General features: G+C 48.2%; 1 protein-coding gene across 1 annotated transcript in view; it reads left to right on the top strand.

Moving 5' to 3' along the window:
• Nucleotides 1–10,664, top strand: part of ENPP6 (ectonucleotide pyrophosphatase/phosphodiesterase 6) — a 36,426-nt gene extending 25,762 nt beyond the window's left edge. Inside the window, exons 5-8 of the mRNA XM_026105213.2 lie at nucleotides 531–710; nucleotides 3,150–3,287; nucleotides 6,755–6,878; nucleotides 7,399–10,664. Coding sequence (XP_025960998.2) covers nucleotides 531–710; nucleotides 3,150–3,287; nucleotides 6,755–6,878; nucleotides 7,399–7,604 — 648 coding nt within the window. The 3' untranslated portion in view covers nucleotides 7,605–10,664. The remainder of the gene's footprint in view (nucleotides 1–530; nucleotides 711–3,149; nucleotides 3,288–6,754; nucleotides 6,879–7,398) is intronic.
• The last annotated feature ends 9,684 nt before the right edge of the window (nucleotides 10,665–20,348 follow it).

Here is a 20,348-nt window from a genome sequence, read left to right as displayed (position 1 = left end):
GTCGCAGACCAAGAACCATGAGGATGTGTTTGGGTCAAGGGGTTCAAGCTCAAGCTTTCAACCCCCAATATATGGGGTGATATATATATATATGGGATGCCCCTTCAGAGCATCAGTCCATTTTGGTGTGGATATGGGTCCCATCTTTCTACTGATTCACAGCCGTGCTTCACCTGTTTCTCTGAGGAACATCGTAATGGTGGTCACTCCACGTCTCGGATAATACTACTGTCTGTAAACCTCTAACACAGGCCATTTGCAGTGGTTATTCAGCAGGGGTTGGATTTATTTCAGCAAATCTGCCCTACCCTCTTAGACTCTTACAGGACAGCAGGCAGGAGTGGACTGCTGCCATTGCAGCGGGTGGCAGCCCTCTCTGCAGAATATTTAAGGCCATGCACTCGCTGGTGTACTTCCACCAAAATCAGTGGAGGGAGACCAAATGGGGCTTAAAATTTGCCAGCAGGCACCGGAGGTCAGGTGGTGAAGCGCTTTCCCAGCCCTAATGGCTGTCTTGCACTCGCTTACAGAGCAAGGGCCTTCAGCACAACGTCAACGTCCTCCTCTTCTCCGACCACGGGATGACTGACATCTCTTGGGCTAACAAAGTGATTGAGTTGAAGAACTACATCAATATGAGTGACACCATACAAATGAAGGACCGAGGTCCTGTTGTGAGCCTTTGGCCAGTTGAAGAGAAGCACACGGAGGTAAGTACAGCTTATTAGGATTTATTTCTTTCATGTTTGTTTGTTTTGCTTTATAACAATTGTTTCTTTAGTTTGGCCATAACATCCAAATTCTGCTGTCAGAGATGTGTGTAAAAAAAATCAACCTGAGCCTCTTATCATGAGTCAGGCTTTGAATCTGTCATTTTGCACTCTTGTGACTATGGTATCTGAAAGAAATTCACACCAGACAAATTAAAAAGCATGGTCTTTCACTATTTTTTGGCACACACACCTCCTTTCAACCCCATCACAATTTCTCTGCTTTTGATAGATATCTAAAAGATTTTAGCTCAAAAACTATTTTTAGGATTTTATACATTAGCCAACCTATTGACTCTAGCTGGGACTTTCAAATGATCTGGAGGAGGTCGGGCATTCTTATTCCAACAAACTCCTGTCAAATCTGAGGAATAACTCCATCAGACTTGAATTACCAAAGAAGCCCATTTTTACAATATTCTCCTTTGAAGAATTTTGAAGAATAAGCACATTTGATTAAATCAATCTTAAACAGCCAAGGCCAGAATGACAGGATTTTGAGAGGCAAATTAAAACAATACAGAAAAAAAAAAAATGGAAACCACTTGAAAAGCATGAAAATGCAACATCTGTAACTCATATACTAGTAAATTTTAGTTTTACCAGAAACAAATGCTTGAGACATCATTATGTTGTCCTCAGAATACTGACAAGTGGATATTCAAAATGGGCTGTCTGTGCTCCACGTGGAAAATTTGGTTTTCCTATGTTATATTTTAGCCAATTCCAGTTCTGTAGCTCACATATACATTGTAGGCTCTGTGATTTTTTGGAAGGGAATGTTTGTCAATTTTTGCACCCAAACAAGCTCTCTAGGAATTTTATAGCTGTGATAATGTGAAGATTTTAAACTAGTGCCAGAATTTGAAGTTGTCTTTCAGACATGCTTAAGTCAAAAGTTCCTGCAGGGTATTCTAGCACTTTATATATGCCCTCCTCAGCCTTACCTCAGGGATCTCTATTTTTGTGAGCTGGACCACCAGACAGGCAAGTGTAATGTTGTCACGTAGGTATGGGGTTCCACCAGAAAAAGATCTTAAGCACGTGTTCCTCTTTCATTAAAAGGCTTAATGTCCCCAAGTAGAACAAAATACAATGGCTTGCATCACAGTTTTCTTTTCTTCCTTCATTTCTTTTTAGGATTTCTTACTGGAGTGCTGTTTTTTTAAGCAAAATTAAGTTGATTTCCTGCTTCCCGGGAGCCAGGTTCCACTAGTCTAATTCACTTTAAAGAGCAATTATAGGAATTAGGTTGTATCATAACATAAGGCCATCACACTTTAAAAGTTATCCCATTATGAAGCACTGGCAGCACTGCTGAAACACCAGAACTACTTTCTAGTCTATGTCATGGTGGGAAGGTCGGCTTGAGTCCCACTGTCACCTGTTGGTGCATTCCTCACGGAGGCTGTGTATCCGGTGAGGAGTTTCTGTGCTGGAGGGATGTGTGATGGCGACTGAACTACCCCTACTAGTCAATGCAAATCTATGTTGCACACAGATAAACTCATCACGTGCAGAGTGGGTTTCACTGCGAGGTTAGGGAAGAATCTTTCATTCTTGTTGCGTGGGAATCTTTGCAAAATTGGGCTTTTTCTTCCCGAAGATTTTGACATTTAAGCAGTGATATAAGCTCTAGTCACTCCAGTAACCAGCTTCTCTATAGCATATGAGCATGTTCTTTAGGTATTTAAAACATATTTTTCTGAATAAATTTGGTTTTAATCACATTTGTATGATTATATTCCAGATGGAATGATTAATATTAATAAACCACTTGTGTAGCATTGTGCACTTTCAAAGCTGCAGGCATTGACTAATTAATCTCACAGCATCCTTACAAAGCAGATAACTAAGCACTATTAATCCCTTTGATAGGGATTGACTGGTTAAGTGTAAGGAAGACAGAGATGAGGTGATATCCATTGTTCACACACAGCACAGAGGGGGAACCAGCGGCGGAGGCCTTACAGAATATCCCCTTTCCGCATCTGTACCCCGTCCACATCATGTCCTGGAGCATGCTTCTTGTCACTGCTTAGCTTACTGTCTTCCTTAGTCGTTTGATTTCTGCTGCTTTGTCTGCATGTGTCTGTATACTCCCATGCATGCATTTGTGAGGCACATATTATAAGCGTACATGTGGGTTTGTGGGTTCCTATATGTTTGTGGTCCAAGTTTACAGAACCTCCTAAAACATATAAGCAGATTTTGCATAGCCATCATCTTTTGGACCAGCAAACTCCCAGTTTGAATGTGTTGATGATGATCGGTCCAAGGGGAGTAGCCATTTGACTTAATCAGACGTTTCTATGTACCGATAGGTGTGTATATGCTCTTTATAGCCATATGGTGTCCTAACCCTTGTTTTCTTTGCAGATATATGAAAAATTGAAAGTTGTGGAACACATGGATGTTTATAACATCAAGGATATTCCAGACAGGTTTTTCTACAAAAAAGGAAAATTCGTGTCTCCTCTAACACTTGTGGCTGAGGAAGGATGGTTCATAGTAGAGGTAAAGTATAAGAGCAAAGTAGTTATACATTAACGTGATAAGGTGCAATATATCAAAACAACAAGAAAAATGTAAAATTCTATGCTGGACATTGAGTTAAAGTCATCATTTACTTGTGTTGATTGCAACACTAGCATCAAATATTTCTGTGTGCTTGAAAGAGGCTAAAGGCATGACTGAAGCTAGACAAAATTAAATAGTTAAGACAGCTCCTTTATCTGTGCCATCATAAAACAAGAGGAGTTTATGTATTTCCAGTTCTGGTTTTGTTAGTTTACTCCCCCGCACCCTGCTGATTTATCTGCATCTGTAAATTCTGCTCTTGCCAGATGTGAAAAGACTGTTTCCCTTTCAAGAGGTTACTATCCCTCCATTCAATGGTACTTTGTGACACCTTTTCCTTCTGCCTGGTTTCCCACCCACCAGACTCGGTCCTAAAACTGCCCCTTGTTCTTCCAAGCCAACCAGTTTCCTAGTATTTGCTCCCTTCTCCTTCCCAGTAAGCTTTGCCCATAGCAGCTTCCTCCATGTTTGAATTCAAAAAGATGTGCGTTTCAGCTTTTTATCTCTTAAACTAGTCACTTCTTCACAAGTTTCCCATATCTAACACTTAACACAAGAGAGCACTGGCTTTCAGAGTTTGCAAAACCTTAAATGAAGGTGAAAGTTCTGTTATCTGCCACAGCTACTTTTTAACGCACATGTGTGTATACAGACACATACACACATGCACATTACTGTATGTTGCTATATTTTGAATGCTTTAAGAAAAAAAATCTGCTTCACAAATAGCCTTCATTCAGCCAACTCCCACCAAGCTCCTACCTCCTGCCTGGCTTTTTCCTCCCTCCTTATCACGGCTTCCAGTTCCAGGCTACGGGGCTCAATCAGACCACCCCAAAAGATGCTCACTTCTGCAGGGAGTGGAGCGCGTCCACGGGGCAGTAATTAATGCCATCAGGACTGGTCCCAACAGGGGAGGCCTTAGTGCCCCAAGGGACTGGACCCTGACCAGGCTTGGAGTGGCAACACCGCAGCACCACTGGAAGAGGGCAATGAAGAGCCAAGGAGTCCTGCTTCTTTTGGCCTCCCACTATAGTCATTAGACCATTTGCCTTGCGGATTATCGTAACTCAGCCGAGCGCCTTCTTTCGTGACCCTCAGAGGTATTGCTCACCATGCTTTCCTCAAGAAGGTCCTCACGGCCACATTTCTCACTACCCAACCTCACAGGAGGATGATGCTTCTACAGTGGAATAAAAATGCATCTCTAAAAAAGCCCAGTTGCTTCTGAGTAAAGATGGGTGAGCACAACATATCTGGTAATAGATATATATATATATATATGTCTATATCTATCTATCTATCTATCTATCTATATATAGACACAGATAAGATTCAGACTTGTGAAGTAGGCATCTGAAACATTTTTCTGAAATGATTTGAAAAAGTATTATAACTGATCTCTCTTCTGCGGTGCAAGGTTCTACACAGAACACTTTTACGTATTCTGTAAAAAAAAAAAAACAAAAAAAAAACCCCAAAAAAACACTTTAAAAATCATTGAAACTCTGAAACTGTAATAACAGTGCAGCAAATGCCGCTGCTGCAGTAATTGTTTCTGTCTCTGCCCATTCCTTCCTATTGTTCCTGATTTTCAAGAATGTCCTCTCGTTAATCCTGACAGGTTTTCCTTATTCCTGGCACATTTTCATTATCCGTGAATGGGTTGTGAAAATGGAAGTTTCCTGTCGTATTTTTAAAGCAGTAATTGAGCCTGCTGTTACGCGTTCTGCCCCGACCGCCCGAGCGGGGTACTCGGCTCCTCACGGCCCTGCTCACAGCGTGCTTTAGCTCTCCGCCGGCGAGCCGATAGCTGTAAGCAATTAGAAATGCCATTTCTTGTGGAATATTCCCTGCTTTACCTTCTTTGAGAGAAAAAAGGAGGATGTATCTGGGAAGTTTCTTTTCCCAGACGGCAGCATAGGACCCGCAGCCTGTCCGAATTCGGGTGTCCCGGCCAGCAGCGAGAAGCGGGAGGGCGGCAGCGGAGGTTTGCCCCACGCTGCACCAGCTCTGCCGGAGAAACCCCGGGCGATTTTGTTCTCCCCAAGTTTCTGCAGGGCCAGGCCGTGCTAGGTATCGCAGGGAGAGGCAGGATGTCACGTACCCCTGGCTGTGTCTCAGCTCTGGGCACCCGCGGGCAGCAGGGAAGGGCACGTGGGCTCCTGCCGTCGGCACTGCTGGGGAAACAGCCGAGTCCGCAGCAGCCGACGGGGCTCCCGAAAGGCTCAGCCGCCGCAATGTCGTGATACCCCCAGAGAAACGCTGCGAATTGGGTGTGACTCGCCGTGTCTCGAGTCTTTGCTGACAAATGCCGTGCTGCTGGCGTGATGGTGAGCGGCCCGTCGCCCGTTCCTGGGGGTCGCGTAGAGCTGAGCCGCGGCGTAGGGAGGCGCTGCGGCGGGGAGAGAGGCGCGAGCCCATTTTCCCCTTGGCTGGCTCTGAGCGCCGACAGTGAAGTGGACGGAGACAAGGAAAGAGATTTAATTTGTCAGCTAAAATTGTTCAGTTATGCGGTACCTCTGCTGACTATTACGTATGAAGAAATGCAATGGATACTCAAGGGGTTCCCGTGGTACGCGGGTGAAAGAGAGTTGCTTGAAGGCAACAGTCATTGCCATCCTCAGTCTCCTGGCATGGTCAATTCTCTTCGTGGGCAGAGGAGGAAAATAATAAAATCAGACAAAATAAATGTTTGAGAAAGGAAAGGGGTCTGCAAGCAATCAGTTTTGCCACGTGCTCTGTACACAAGGCATTGCAGCGGCTCCGCTCTTGGGGCCGTCTTCCATGTGTTCCTGCTTCGGCTGAGCAGGAGCGTTTCTGGGTGCTCCTAACCAGCGATGCGATGCTCTGCGTGGGGGTCCAGCCCCAGTGGAGACACTTTGGGGGCATTTTCTGTGTTCCAGCAATGAAACATGAACTCGAGACCCAACAGCTGTAGGAAGCTCTAGTGCTTTTTTTGTAACCATTGGGGAAGTTAATGCCGGGGGTCTACCAACATGTCAGCTCATGTCCACCGCCTTAGCGCAATTGCTGCCGCAGTTTTGGGGGGATCTGGAGTGTCCTGTGAGCTGCCCTTCCTAGAGAGCATGGGACAAGGTAAACTCACAGAGAGGGTTTGTGTAGTGTTTTGGGAAGACTCAAAGGACCTTTTCTCCTGAGGGGGCAGGGAAGGACACCATCACTGTTAAGAGCTGTTAATACGGAGCAGGAGAGTCAAAGCAAGGAGTTCAGCAGTGCTATTTTAGTGTAATATGGGCAAGGGAAGGTGAACAAGAGCTATGGCAACAAATTATTAAAGCACGGAGACCCCGAGCGAGGAGAGGAAACCGAGCGTGGCAGAGGGCGGCCCCGGGGCGTGGGTTTCCCGGCGGGCGCTCACCCGCGGCCGCTTGTGTCCCCAGAGCAGGGAGAAGCTGCCCTTCTGGGAGAACGGCACCGGGCGCCGGGAGGCCTGGCAGAACGGCTGGCACGGCTACGACAACGAGCTCATGGAGATGCGCGGCTTCTTCCTCGCCTACGGGCCAGGTAGGGCTGCCCGCCTGAAACGCGCGGGCTCGTCCTGCCTCCGTGGATTCAGACAGGCGCTTTCCTGGGGAAGGCCCGCGAGGTTGCAGCATACCTCGCCCGCCTGCGCTAGGTCGATGCGGAGCTCCTGACCTCCGCGTCACCCAGCCCTTTAAATATAGATGAGTGCGGGGCTGTGACTGCGGCTGGGCATGAAAGAAAAGCAGAGTCCGCAGTGCAATTATTTCAGGCCGTTAACTCTACCAATGCATGCACAGTGAAGTAGCGCCCATATATTTAATAATTTAATTCACTTTTTTATTTTTAAATAAAATTTGATTAAAGATAAAAAAAAAAGCATTTAAAATGCTTTTGCTGAGCTATGTTGTAAATTATAGTGTGTGCCACATCCCAGACTCCTGGTAGGGTCCCAGGAAAGGCAGAAGGGCCCTAGTCCTGGCTTCGTGGTGCCCCAGCGTTTCGGCAGCTGAGCCAGCATTTGCACGATGCCGGATCCCCTCTTTGCCTGTTCTCCTTTCAGATTTCAAATCCAACTTCCGGGCACCGCCAATCAGATCCGTGGATGTCTACAACATCATGTGCAGCCTCGCGGGAGTGCAGCCGCTGCCGAACAACGGCTCCTGGTCCAGGGTGCAGTGCATGCTCAGGAGCGCGGCCCCCTCGGCACAGCTGTCCCGGTGGAGCAGCTGTGTGCTGGCACTGGTTCTGCTCTCGCTGTTTGCCTAGCAGATCTTGTCACTGTGAGCCCAGAACAATGTGGGTCAGTGTCACCAGCAACTTGACACCCCCGCCTTAATTTTTTTAATTCTTCATTTGAATAGCAGCTTCATTAATAGAGTACTGTCCCCCACTCATCCGTCACGCTCTGCCAGGAGTGAATCTGACCCAGCCTGCTGTCGCGGTGGTTGTAACATGAAGCCGAGTTTTGCACTGCGCTCAGTCCAGCCAGGACAGTTGGTGTTGCTGCTCCAGGTTTGCAGCGCCGGCAATGAGCGGGACCCAGGCCAGCTGTCAGTGTAATTTGCTATTACAGTGGTGGGTATGAGCAGAGACTTCTGGGTGTTAAACACATCTAACCCCCCATGTATAACTGAGAGGGTAATCCTGGCTCCTTAAAATGAGAAACTCAGGTCTGGCGATAGGCCTCTGTGGATTTAACTGAGCTGTGGTTTGCTCCCTTATCTCCAGCAGAGCCCACCTGCTCCTTTCTGTGCGAACCAAGCACGATATGCGCTGACCCTTTCTGCAAAGCGCCCAGCTCCTTGCGGAGCAATCCCAGAGCCAAGAAAGGTAGGAGAGCACTGAGCATCCTGCTTTTCCCAGCCTCTCCATCTTCATTTTCGCCAAAGCGAGCCCTGGCCGGCAGACCCGGACCCTGCACGTCACCAGGACCTCGGGCTTTCGCCACTGAGCGCAGGGCGGGCGGGGAGAGCAATGGGAATAGGAGGAAAATGAAATGGCATCTGGACACACAGAGGTCAAGAGAAAGTACTGTAAGGAAGCCTGGCACTTCATAGCCTCTTTGCTTTTCCGGGTGAAATAGTATCAGCTGCCCAGGTTTTTGCTCTGTCCCCAATTGCTCTTCAAGATTTTCAGCCCCTGCTGCTTTTCTGCTAGCTCCACTTTTCTACGTCTCTGCTGTTTAAGCAAGGTAGTAAGCAGCACATTCCCCTGCTGTTTTTCTTCAGCGGCATCTGTATTTGCAACAGGGAGAGAGGTCTGTACTGACCGGTCTCTCACCCTCTCCCCTCACCCCCAGTTAATCCTAGCTGAATATTTCCACCATGGGACATCGAGCCCAGACAAAGTTGTAATGGTCAAGTTAAAGAGCAGGAGAAGATGGAGCTGCTCTCGGAGGCAATGCTTCTGGAGGTTAAGTCAACAGGATGAAGCAATGCTGGAAAAGTCAGCAAGGCAGATACAGTAAGTCCCCTGAAAAACCTGGTTCTGCCCCTGGTCTCTCGTGCTGGTGCAGCCATGGCTGTGCCCTGGGCACGGTGCAGCGCTGGCTGGCAGGGGCTGCCTGCAGCACCAGCACCATGGTCTGCTAGTGCAGAAGATTAATTTCATTTAATTGTTAAATCATGTCGTTGTCACAGTGCTCGATGTTAAGCGCTGGGGGGGGTGTGTGCAGCGGTGGCTCGCTAGGGAGGGGTTCTTTTTGCATCGTTTAATTTCTACTGTGAAATAAGTGTATCTAGCACAGAGCCGTAAAGGCCTGATCCTGCAAAGTGTCCTTTCCTCCTCGGGAGGCCGCCGGGAGGCTGCGGCATTCAGCAGCGCCTTCAGGAGGTGCTCGGCTTTACCTCATATACCTCTGCCCCTCGAGCTTTCAATGTAAACTGCCTTTGGAAGGATTTAGGTCCCTCCCCATGCAAAATAAACCTCTAAGACTTATTATTCATACAGCTCCAAAGTCAAGCACGATTCGGGTATGTTTGGTACAGTGAGTTTAAGGGTGAATGATTACACCATGAACAAAAACCAAATTAAACTTGACAAAAGACTTCTGTAATAGCTGCAAAGATTTATGTAATGTGTTTTTAAAGCTCAAGTGAACCATCAAATCAATTGGAAAAAAGAGGAAGAAAATCAGTCTTTGTTATTAGACTGTTGAGTATAAAAGGCAATTTAGTGCTTTCGAAGCATTTGCAGTAGCTGTAAAACAAGCATCTATTGTTCAGAGTTCCCTGTTGCTCTCTAATGGACCAGGCTCAACGAATTCACTGGAGCGCATTTTTAAAGTGAGAAAATTATCGGTATAAAAGATAACCAAATGACTAAATTACAAAGTTTGGGTTGAAAATCAACAGGATGTATACAATGCATGCTAATCCCTCCACAGCCTGCAGTTTTAACTCTTACAATAAAAAGAATCCAATAGCCTCTTGCTGAGCAAAAAAATCCTAAAAGTCTAATGCTCTAGTCTGATTCTGAATTACACCAGTATAAATCAGAAGTAACAAAGCAGGCCTGTTGAGGTGTTCCAGGTATGGGACATGGCACATGAAATCGATAGTGGACCCTGGCTCTGTGAGTGTTTCTGTACATTTTTATAAAAGTGTCCATATGCAGTGTCCTTTGTGCAAATATTGCAGAGCAAATTTTCTCATTGTATTAGGATTTGTTGGACCTAAGTGCAACCATGGTATGTGTGGGAACACACCTCAAAATATACTTGATCTGTAAAAGGGAAATTTGGCAGTAGATCTGCAGGAGTTCATTAGCTTCAGGAGAACTGCAGCTGATTATGTTGTAGAAGTGCGTCTTTCTTCCTCTGGATTTTTTACCTCTAAATCAGTTCACATTCTTATTCAAAAATCAGTGTCTTGATGCTCGCGTACTTTTCTGTGTACTATGCAACTGAGGTGGGTGCATTTTAAAAACTAGTTCTGAATGATGCTTTTGTACAATGACTGATTGTGAATGAGTGAATAATTCTAAGAATGCTGTTAGAAAAAATATGCATCTTTCTGTAAATACTGTAAGATTTTTGAAAAAACCCTGTAACACCTTGCCTTTCCTGTTTGATTTGTGCATCAAAGTGTGATAAACAGTGTTTGAAGCTTGTGCTGATTAACCATCAGGAAGATGAATGATAACATTGTTTAGAAATGGCAAAGTTGTCAGCATGTAAATTAGGAATATTAAATGTATCACACGAGATACTGTAGTTTGCATGTGAGAGCGTTTTCTCCAGACCTGTTTCGATATTTAACCTTTTGAACTGGTGTATTTTTGTTGCCATTTCTTGCAGAACTTTAAATAATAGCGAGGTCCTTCGTGCACGGTTGTATGCTGCTATTCTTGGTGTACGACCCCCTCCTCGGCCCTGGGGACACCAGCAGCCCTCTTGCTCTCCGATTGTGCAGCACCTGGCTCACAGGCGCACTGCTGGGTGCCTGCCTGGGGCTGTTGTCTGCCTGCCTGTCTGTCTAGCTAGAACAGGGCCAAGCTTGCCTTGTTGTCCCCTCCCCAGCAGGCTGGCTCTGGCCGGCACCTAGGAGGAGTTAGCTCAGGGATCGCCTCTGAGTTCGGTATCTCCCCCAGGTGGGTACAAGGCCAGGCGGGCCTGAAGATGCCCTGAAGAAGGCTGGAGATTTGCACCGCTGCTGCCTGCTTGCTGCTGCCCCAGAGGCAAGCGCAGAGCTGTAGCCCCCGGGGATATTCATCCAGGGACACGTAATTCACACCACCAAATGGGTCAGTCTTTCTGCTGTCCTGAGAAGAGAGGTGAGCCCCAGTGCTCTCTCCAGACCCGCTCTCCCAGCCCACCAGGGCAAGGTCTGCTGCACAGCAGTGCCGTATCGTCGCTGGCGCCGTGGGCCGGGGTGGTCCCGGCTCCCCCAAGGGCTGCCAAGGCAGTGCGCAGCCCTCGCGTTACACCCAGGGCGGCGAGGGGGAAAGGGGAAGGAGATCTCGACAAACAGCCGCAAGGACCTCGAGGACAAGGGGCCCTGCTCCTGCTTTAAGCGGCACAAGCCAACAACTATGCCATGAGAGAGACCGACTTAATAGAAATAAATCTCAACAGCTACAAGCCGACAGCTCAAAGCCACCACAGACTTTCCCAGGCAGCCAGGAAGTCTTCCCCGAGATGAAGCATGAAAGCAGGCACCACCATGACCCACCTACCCGCACCCAGCAGGGGTGTGGCACTCCCCCGGGTCTGCACCCAGCCTTGGAGCAGTGTCCTAGGGGTATGAAAGCAACGTGGCGTCTATGATGTCATAAGTGGCGAATGACATAGGACATGATGCGTGCACCAGAGGTGGTGCCGCACTGGTGGCTGGAGTAGCCGACCGTGAGGGCAGCATGCAGCTTTGATGTTTTGGGCTGAAATGGCACAGTGCCACCTGCCCCCGCCATGCGTTTCCCCTGTGGGCACAGCCACCGGTTGCCTGGTGCTGGGCAGTTGCTGGGTGGGAGCAGCAGCACTCTGCACTCACCCGCTGCTGGGGACCGTGACTGTGGTGGTTTCGAAAACAGCAGATCTTTGGCTCAGATCGTGTTTGTGTGTGTGTGTACGTGTGCACACACGTTTTTAGCTGGTCTAGGGCAGGTCAGGAATGTGCTTTTTTGGTGAATCCTCCCCAATGATGGCACATCGCATTGCAGCCTCAGTGTGCACAATCCGAATTGCCCTGGGGTGAAACGACACAAAAAGATGTGCACAGCTGATGCTCCTCAACTAGTAATGGGCTTTCAGTGACTACAGCCAGGTCCAAGGAACCCCCCACCCCAAAATGTGGACACTTGAACACTGGGTTCTCCGCAGTTTCACTCTACAGAGCCTCTCCTCTTTGACTGCCCTGGTTGTTAAAATAGACATAGCCAGAATCACCCATGGAGCCATTTCCCAGGAATTTGTCTACTTGATGACCTGGTCTGTGCTGCTAGCCTTCACAAGACCCCCGTGGTAGCAAGTGCCATAATTTAATTATTTCCCCTTGTATTAAAAAAAAAAAAGAAAAAAGACTAGTTTTGTCTTACTGTATCTGAGATTGTAATCTCAATGTATCTGCACCACGCTATTGCTCACAGCTTTAACATTTCTTGTAGTTAAATCACACACGAGTCCCGCGAACCAGGGGTGACGAGTAATGCACCCTGCACGGGCACTGAGCCTCCATCAGCTCCTCGCAGCAGCGCCCTTAATGCCCACGTCCCGGCTAAACAGGGCAAATCATTTCCATCGGTGCCGAAGAACCGCTCCCCCGTCAGCCTGGGTGTCAGCCAGGGCCCTCCACAAGCACTGGGTTTGTGAAGCACCCTGTTTCCAGTTGGTCTGGAAATAAATGAAGAGGGAATTAGGTGATTCCATGGTGTTGGCCTTCTTCCTTTTTTCCTAATTGCTAAATGAAAGTCAAAATATTACTAGGAAGCTAAGCCCCACACCTCAATGGGGAGATGTAGACTTGGTTTTTGCCAGGTGCTTTGAAGTGAAAGGCACTGGAAAAGTGCAATGTAGTATTTTCCTTGTGCGCCTTTTCCCAGTGGCAGAGATGGCAGGCAGCTGCAAATCGAAATGGATTTTTTTTTTTTTTTAAAGAAAATATGGCCCAACCAAGGGAAAAGTTTGAAACTTGCTTTTTTAGCATCATGAGACAACTTTCACTTACATGGAAGCATGTTTCAATATATTTATGTTAAAAGAAGCTGATTAGGGAATACTCAAAAACTAGAACATATCAGAACTAAAGTTGACTGTCCATCTTAATTCTCAGTGTACATGCACACAGCTGTATAGATTTTTTAGGATAAAATCCAAATTTTATGGCGTCTTGCCAATTTTGGCCATGGGAAAAAAAAGGAGATTCTTTATATCTGTTTTCAATAATCTTCTAGTCATTCAATCCATCCTACATTTCCTTTTCCCAGACCATTTTATCTCCTAAGCTTTCCCTATTTTTGATCAAGAGTTTCATTATCCTAACATTATGCATGCCTTGTGTTTAATACTTCCTTTTAAACTGGTACTCAGGAGAGTCCTGTGCATGAGGCCAGATGATGGGTTGAAGGCTACCAAATATATATGCAGTAATTCTCAGGTGGGAGTCACTATAGACTTGTCAAATACTGGTATAAAATTACCCCACGTGGTCAAATCCAATCTGGCAACGCTGTGCCAGTACCATGGTTTCCTCTCACCAGCACAGTTTCATCAGCAAATTGGCACGTGCTGCCCAGAGAAGCCTTGGTCTCCCCCCGGGGCGGGGGGGCGGTGGACGAGGCCGCTGGCGCAAAGCGAATGCCCCAAAACCGCACCGTGGCACAGGCTGTTCCACAGTTTCTGCTGGTTTCCTGACCGGCCGGGGAATTTCAGCAACTGGCCGTGCAGATAAGCTCCTGTATCTAGCTGAAAGAAATAAATCATCGGTAGTACTGAAATAATCCTTTTTTGGGTTTTTCTTTTTTCTTTTTTTTTTGTGTGTGTGTGTGTGTGTTAGCTCAGAGTGCTTCAGGTGGTTAAAGAGGGGAAAAGGAAGCTCAGCAATTGCCGGGGGAAGGGTACCTGGGACCTGGAAATGGCTATCTCCCAGTATGCTACTTTTACGGCCTTGTTTTCCTTTTTCTGTATTAATGGCCCCGAATGTCCTGGGTACAAAGAGCGCAACCTCATAAATTCCCCCACGGCAGCTGCAAAAACATGCCGGGAGAGGGATACACAGACTGTAAATCAGGAGGCCCATTAAATCTCCATGAAAGATGGAAGCAGTCACTGCAGGCTTCTTTCAAAGACCAAAACCAACCCAGCCGCTCAGCCCCAGCAGCTCGCTGTGGCTGAGCGCGCCTGTCCTTACGTGAGGCAACGCTCACAAAACGTAACAGCACGCTGACCGTTCTGTCAAAAGGAAAGATTTTTTTTTTTTTTCCCCAAAGGGCAGCAGGGGCTGGCTGAAATATTTTTATTGCAAATACAGTTCCCCCCCCCCAACCAGCAAAGAGGTGTTTCCCCTGGCACCTGGACACCTCAATGCAGAGCCCCAAATTGCCTTTTCTTGCAGGCTCCCAGGCTGGGGCAGCCCGCGGCAGGGGAGCTGCGTGGTAAATGAGGATTTTGGGGGCTGTGGTGGGGACCCAGCTTGCTGCCTGAGACTGTGACGCGAGGGAGGGGAGCTGGCCCGCACACAGGGATGCAGGCTGAAATCCTATTTTTAATCTAACTCGGAGCTCCCTCTTCCGGCTCCACATCTACTTAATCCTGCATCTGCCAGCTGGGAGGTGCAGAAGGGACGTCTAGCTCCTCTGCTGGACATTGAAGACTTGTGCCTGCCCAAGCAGGTGTCTTGGGTGGTGCCAGCAGCCCCGTTTTGGCAACCCGAGGTGCTGCCGGGACTGTTCCCATGCCTCACAGACCTGTGGTCCTCACCCTCACTGCAAAGCTGCTCCTCAAGCAGACCCCGAATGTAAATCCCAGCTGCAATTTCATATTTACGGCAGGATCGCTAGCTGGGCATGGGAGCCATGCGGCAGGGAAAGATGCTCCGGCTAAAAAGTAAGAGAGAAAAACCAAAACAGAAACCTCAGGTCTTCATTGCCTTTCCAGCGTACTCCCTCCCTCCACCTGCCCACTGCCTAGAGGGGGTAGATGATTCACGGTGTATCCGTGTATCAAACCTTGTTGTAAACCGTGCATAGCTTAATCATTCCACAATTTTATTTTCTGTTTTTATTTTTTTGTCCCACCAACGGCTTGTGCAGAATTTTGTCAGCGCTTGTTTTTCTCACAAATTGCCCCCTGCAAGTACATTTCCAAGCGGCGGCTCATGATTTGAGATGGTTATTCATTTCGCTGCCTCAGCGGCTCCGCTAGCAATTGAGCCACACAGTTTGCAAAATGCCACATTTTCTCCGAAAACGGTGGTGACTCACAGAGTCACATGTTGAACAAGAAAACGTTGGAATACGTGCTCTGCTGCGGCTGACTAAAAATACCAACGCACAAAACTTAGGAGAGACCCGTGCTGAAGTGCTCGCAGCCAGCGGCTTCCAGCTCCTCGCCCGGCACCTGGGAAAGGTCGCAACGGCCGGAGGAGCGCAGGCAGGGCCTCCCCGCAGATTTAATGCCAAAAAAAGAGATGCGGTTCATCTGGAGAGAGCGGCCTCAGCTTCCCTCCTCTGACCCAGAGTAGGGGGTTACTCCAGTCCCTGCTTTCCCTCAACCTTTGTATTACAAGAAGGGAGAAATCCTGGCCTTCCTAGAAAAAAAAATGGGATGATTTAGACAAGAGGACTGTGGGGGGGGGGGGGGGGAGAAATCAGTGAATTTTAGACAGGAGAGCTGTAGCAAGCAAAGTAAGAATAGGAATTTTTGTTTTCATTCTGTATCCTCATTGCAATTTTTTTTCTCTTCGTCCCCGTTTCTTCTCTTTCGGTTGCCGTTTAACGCCACGGCCGATTCTGCTTCCTCTGCTGCTGAACTGCCCCCACAAACCTGCTCTGCAACCACCTCCCGAGTGGTTCTGCCGTCAGGTCGCCTGCCCCTGTGCTAATGTCCGTGGGATAAATGGCCTCAGAGAGTCACGGGTGTTTACATGACCCTTAACGACGCTTGACAGGAAACAGCTAAAAGTACTTGCAAATACAGCGGCTTTGGGTGGTTCGTTCAAATGGTAACAAACACCAGCCAAATATTTCTTTTAACTTTGAAGGTATAGGAAAAAAAAGGAAAAAGTTAATAATTTACATTGCAAATATCTAGCATTACGCTTTCCTTTTACCATTGTCCTGTATTCCTTGCTATCTGGCTGATTTTACGCAGCAAGCTCTGGCAATCTTTGAGATGTTGCAATAGTTGTTTTTTGGGGGGGAGGGGGTTTAGAAAGTTATGGCAGGCTAGACCTGCTTTTGTTGTTATGAAAGCCTGGTCCCACTAATGGGAAGCAAAATACATCATACGCAGAAAGGGCCACAACAGTCTCCTGGTGGGACTAAGGGGGCGGCCCTTGCCAGGGGACCTTCCCTCCCCAGTGGTGACGGACCTGGCGAGACATTTCGGGAGTTTTGGGGCACGGGCGTACCCAGGGCCAAGGGGCTTCGTCGTGGCAGCTTGCGTGCGGCTCCTCCGCCCCAAGCCTGAAGTGCCACCAGCCTCCTCCAGGACCGCGTCAGCATTCCCCGCGGGACCAATTTTCCCTGATGGCAGGAGTGGGCAATGACGGCTCCCCAGCAGCCTTCTGTTGTTCTCCAGAAATTAATAATACATTAAAATGTTACTCAGCACTTATATATATCGCTTGGTGAATATTAATTAAGCCTCAAAGCCAGCTGGAGACACCAGGTCTTTGCCGGGTGGAAGGAGGGCACTGGGAGGACTCCGGCCGGCTGCAGGGCTGCGAGGCGCAGCCACGGTTTGCGCGGCCCCCCCAGCGCCCTTCCAGACACACACGGGGTCAGGAGAGGCCTGCACCCAATTTTGGCTCAGGAAGCCCTGAAACCCGGAAAGGGTGGGCAATGGAGACCCCCCCACTTAATGACACCCAGGCAGAAAAAGCTTGAGGTCTTTTAAGGTGGGATTTGTTCAGTTCATGAGCTGGATTATACAACCTGCCCACCGACACCGCTGGGGGGCCGGACGGGATGACTTGCGACGTCCTCTCCTGCCTGACCACAAATGTTTCTTTATAAGGACAGTCTTGGCAAAGACAAATATTTTTTTTTTTTCACTAAACAGAATAAAATTCAGAGAGCCCCTGAGCTTTCGCTCTGCACTTCATGCTTCCTCCTTCTGCCAGAGCGAATGGGATGAAAAAGTGCAAGTCCCACTAACAAGAAGATGTTTAAAATCCAGGATGTGGGGAGCTTTTCAGCAAAAGGAAGACTCCATTTTGTGGAGAAACAGCTGCATTCAGCCAGTAAAGGCCGAGCAATTAATCACGCACTTGAAGAAATACAACACAGTCACAGAACCTGAATTTTAAATGCTCGCTGCTCCAGTTTGGACGGTGACAAATTAAGGCCTCATACAAAAGCAGGTGTGGCTCTTGAAGAAGCCCTCTGAGGGCAATTAAAAACGGGAAAACAGCTGGTAAGTGTTCAGATGCGACAGCCAGAGCAGCTTAAGAAATTAATACGAAGGAGAAAGATGGAGGCATTAACAGGAGCTGAGCTGAATCACCCCACAGCCTTCTCCAGGCTCCCAGGAGAAAGCTGCCTCCAGCGACGTCAGAAGCTGGTGGCACGGGCACCTCCAGAAATGCCCCCGGGCCGCCTGGTGCGAAAGGCAGGTGGCTGAGACCGAGGCTGAACTTCCCAGAATCAGCTCCCACAAGAGCTAGAGCAGGTCAAATCCTGGCGATTTCTGGCCAGGCTTCACATGAGGTTTGTCACAGCTTCCAATCAGTTTGCAATCTCCAGCATTCGCTGTTCTGCATCACTCAAGAAAAATGTTTTTTTTCCCCATTGAAAACACATGCAATCATTCAGATAAAATTCAAGCTAAGAAGGATTCGCAATTACCGTTTAGGAAGTGCTAAGAGGTTTATAAATAGTGCCACAAAAACAAAATATGAATCGGTACAGTCATGAGCGCATCATTCCATTTGCAGAAACATTACACAACGATTTTCATCACATTTTCTCCGTATGGTTCCTCCCATACTTATCCCTACCCTCTCTCTCGCCACACGTTCAGCTGGCACGAGAGATCACTGCAAAAGCGTTTTGAACAAATTATCCTCTATCAAAGTGCAAACTGAGGTACCGGTCCCATTTGCCTCATCAGAGTCTATTCTTCTGAGGTAATTTGTTGATACAAATCTCTTTCCCACTGTGATTTATATGGACTTCTCAGAAAAAGCTGTCTACAAAGATTGCTATAGATGACTTGTTTGCTTTATTTCACCCTTTGTCCATTAGAAAACACTGCTCCTATTAACATGAAGCTTTGGCCTATAATAATCCTTCTGGGAAGCTGAGCAAAATAATGTCTCATTCAAAGCTGTTGATGGCATGAGACTGGTCAAGGTCTTTACCAGTTTTAACCTCCAGATAGAAGAAAAAGTTTCTCTAGTGAAGTGCTGTCCAGTTCCCTGCCTGTCTCAGTGAAGCTGAGTATTTCAGCCTCTCTTTTCTTGGAATAGATGATATTTCCATTGGCGCAAGGGCCCTATTTCCAGTACACTGTTGGTGAAGCATGGAACTTTTTTTCTGAGAAAGAGTTCTTATTCTGGATTTGCAGTTAAATGGGGAAACACACACACACCCCTACCCACCACCAGCCTTGCTATCTGCCACCAGTACGGCCTGTGACGGCCCTAGCAAGCTGATCCTACCTAGAGCACCAAATAAGGAAGCAGATGGGCAGCTGTACCATGGGAAACAGCCTTTCAGAGCTCCGTGCCTTTACACCCGGGCCTAGGCAGTCTTTGCAGCACAGAGACCCTATTGCACATAGCAACTTCCACATAAAGACTGCATCGCACATGCCCAGCGTGCAAGCTTGATTTTCCTGCAGTTCAGCCTTTGCACACCAGGCTGCCCCGCATAACTTGCAGAAACCACATCAGCACAGCAGCTACGGGCAGCTCTGCTGACTCCCAGCTGGGCAGCGTCGGGATCGCAGAGCCGGACGAGCTGTGCCACGCGGCGAGGGGCGTCCGCCGCATCTCAGGGAGCTGGGGGGGCACCAAACCTCAGTTCGGGGGCTGCCTCCAGCTGCAGCCTGCTGCAGGGAGACCTTGGCTCGCAGAGGGCAACAAGCTTTTGGCCTCGCCGGCGGGGGGGCCTGGGCATGCTGATAACAAAACCAGAAGGCAGTTGTTGCCAAAAATCCTGCAAGCAAGAAGAAACTGAGGCAACCACGGAGACCCGTGGGCACAACCTGAGGCTGCACAGAGCACATAAATAGCAATTGCAGAGAACTATTTCAAACATTGCTTTTCTTCTGTTTTAAGGCAAGGAAATGGGCTAATTCGAAGCTGGCAGTAGGCAACCTGAGATGATATAAGAGAGATCTTACATAACAATCTGAAACTATTCTGCATCCTACTGCCAGTTCCCTGTGACAACCACAGTCTTTCCCAAATACAAGTGGTTCAAAACAGAGATGTCTCTGCGTGACATTTAAAAGGAAACAATTTCATGTGCCAAAGTGGTAAATAGAGTCAGCCTCAAAACCTCCCTGCCTCTGAGCAGGGGCACAAAGAGGAGCAATGACTCTTTTCTTATCTCTCTCCCTCCCATAATCCATTATGTCTGCAGATTGCTGCCACGTGCAAACATCTGGGATGCATCATGTACCGTCTCCTGCTGGAGAGAGGAGCTGCTTTCTGGACACGAAACAAGCCCAGAGGCACTCCGCAGCATGCAAAAGGGAACAAATAGCAAGTTATTGCACGTACAAGAAGAACCAAGAACAAGAAGGGAGAAGGTTTTATTCCAAGATGGATATGGGAGCCTTGTGGGTGTTCCAAACCTTCATGAGTACAAACCTCTGCAGGGAGGGGAAAGGGGTTGATGCACGCAGTTATGAGCTGTATTCGTTTTGGGAGGCTTCCAGAGCAGAAGAAATAACGCCAGAAGCGCAGAGCATCTCGCCAGTTTTGCAAGCTGTGGCAAGTTCCTAGCCACGGGGTGAAGTACAGCAAGTTGTTCTTCAGGCCAGAAGTTAACCAGAAGCACGGAGGGCCATCATGCCTCGACAGCGGCGAGGAGGAACGGCCGCGGCAGCGCTGCCAGTGCTCCCCGGCTGAACCCCAGGCAGGCCTCCGTATCCGGCTCCTTGCCGGGCTCCCTCTCCATCTCTTCCCTCAGCGCTTTTTCCAGGGTCCCACTCTCAGCACCAGAGCTCACTCTGGGGAGGGGGGACCTCACTGGGGAGCCAGCCCTGGCTGCCGGCGGCAGTGCTGCGTCCCAACTCCGGACTGGGCATTGGTCCAGCACACCACGTCGTTATGACATGAACGTAGAAACATTTCAGAATATTCCAGTATTGACCGCTCTTTCTTTTAGGTCTGTATAAGCCAT

This window comes from Dromaius novaehollandiae, chromosome 4 (assembly GCF_036370855.1).
Source record: "Dromaius novaehollandiae isolate bDroNov1 chromosome 4, bDroNov1.hap1, whole genome shotgun sequence".
Classification (NCBI taxonomy): domain Eukaryota; kingdom Metazoa; phylum Chordata; class Aves; order Casuariiformes; family Dromaiidae; genus Dromaius; species Dromaius novaehollandiae.
The sequence above is the reverse complement of the archived record's forward strand: the minus strand, read 5'-3'. Positions and strand labels throughout refer to the sequence as shown.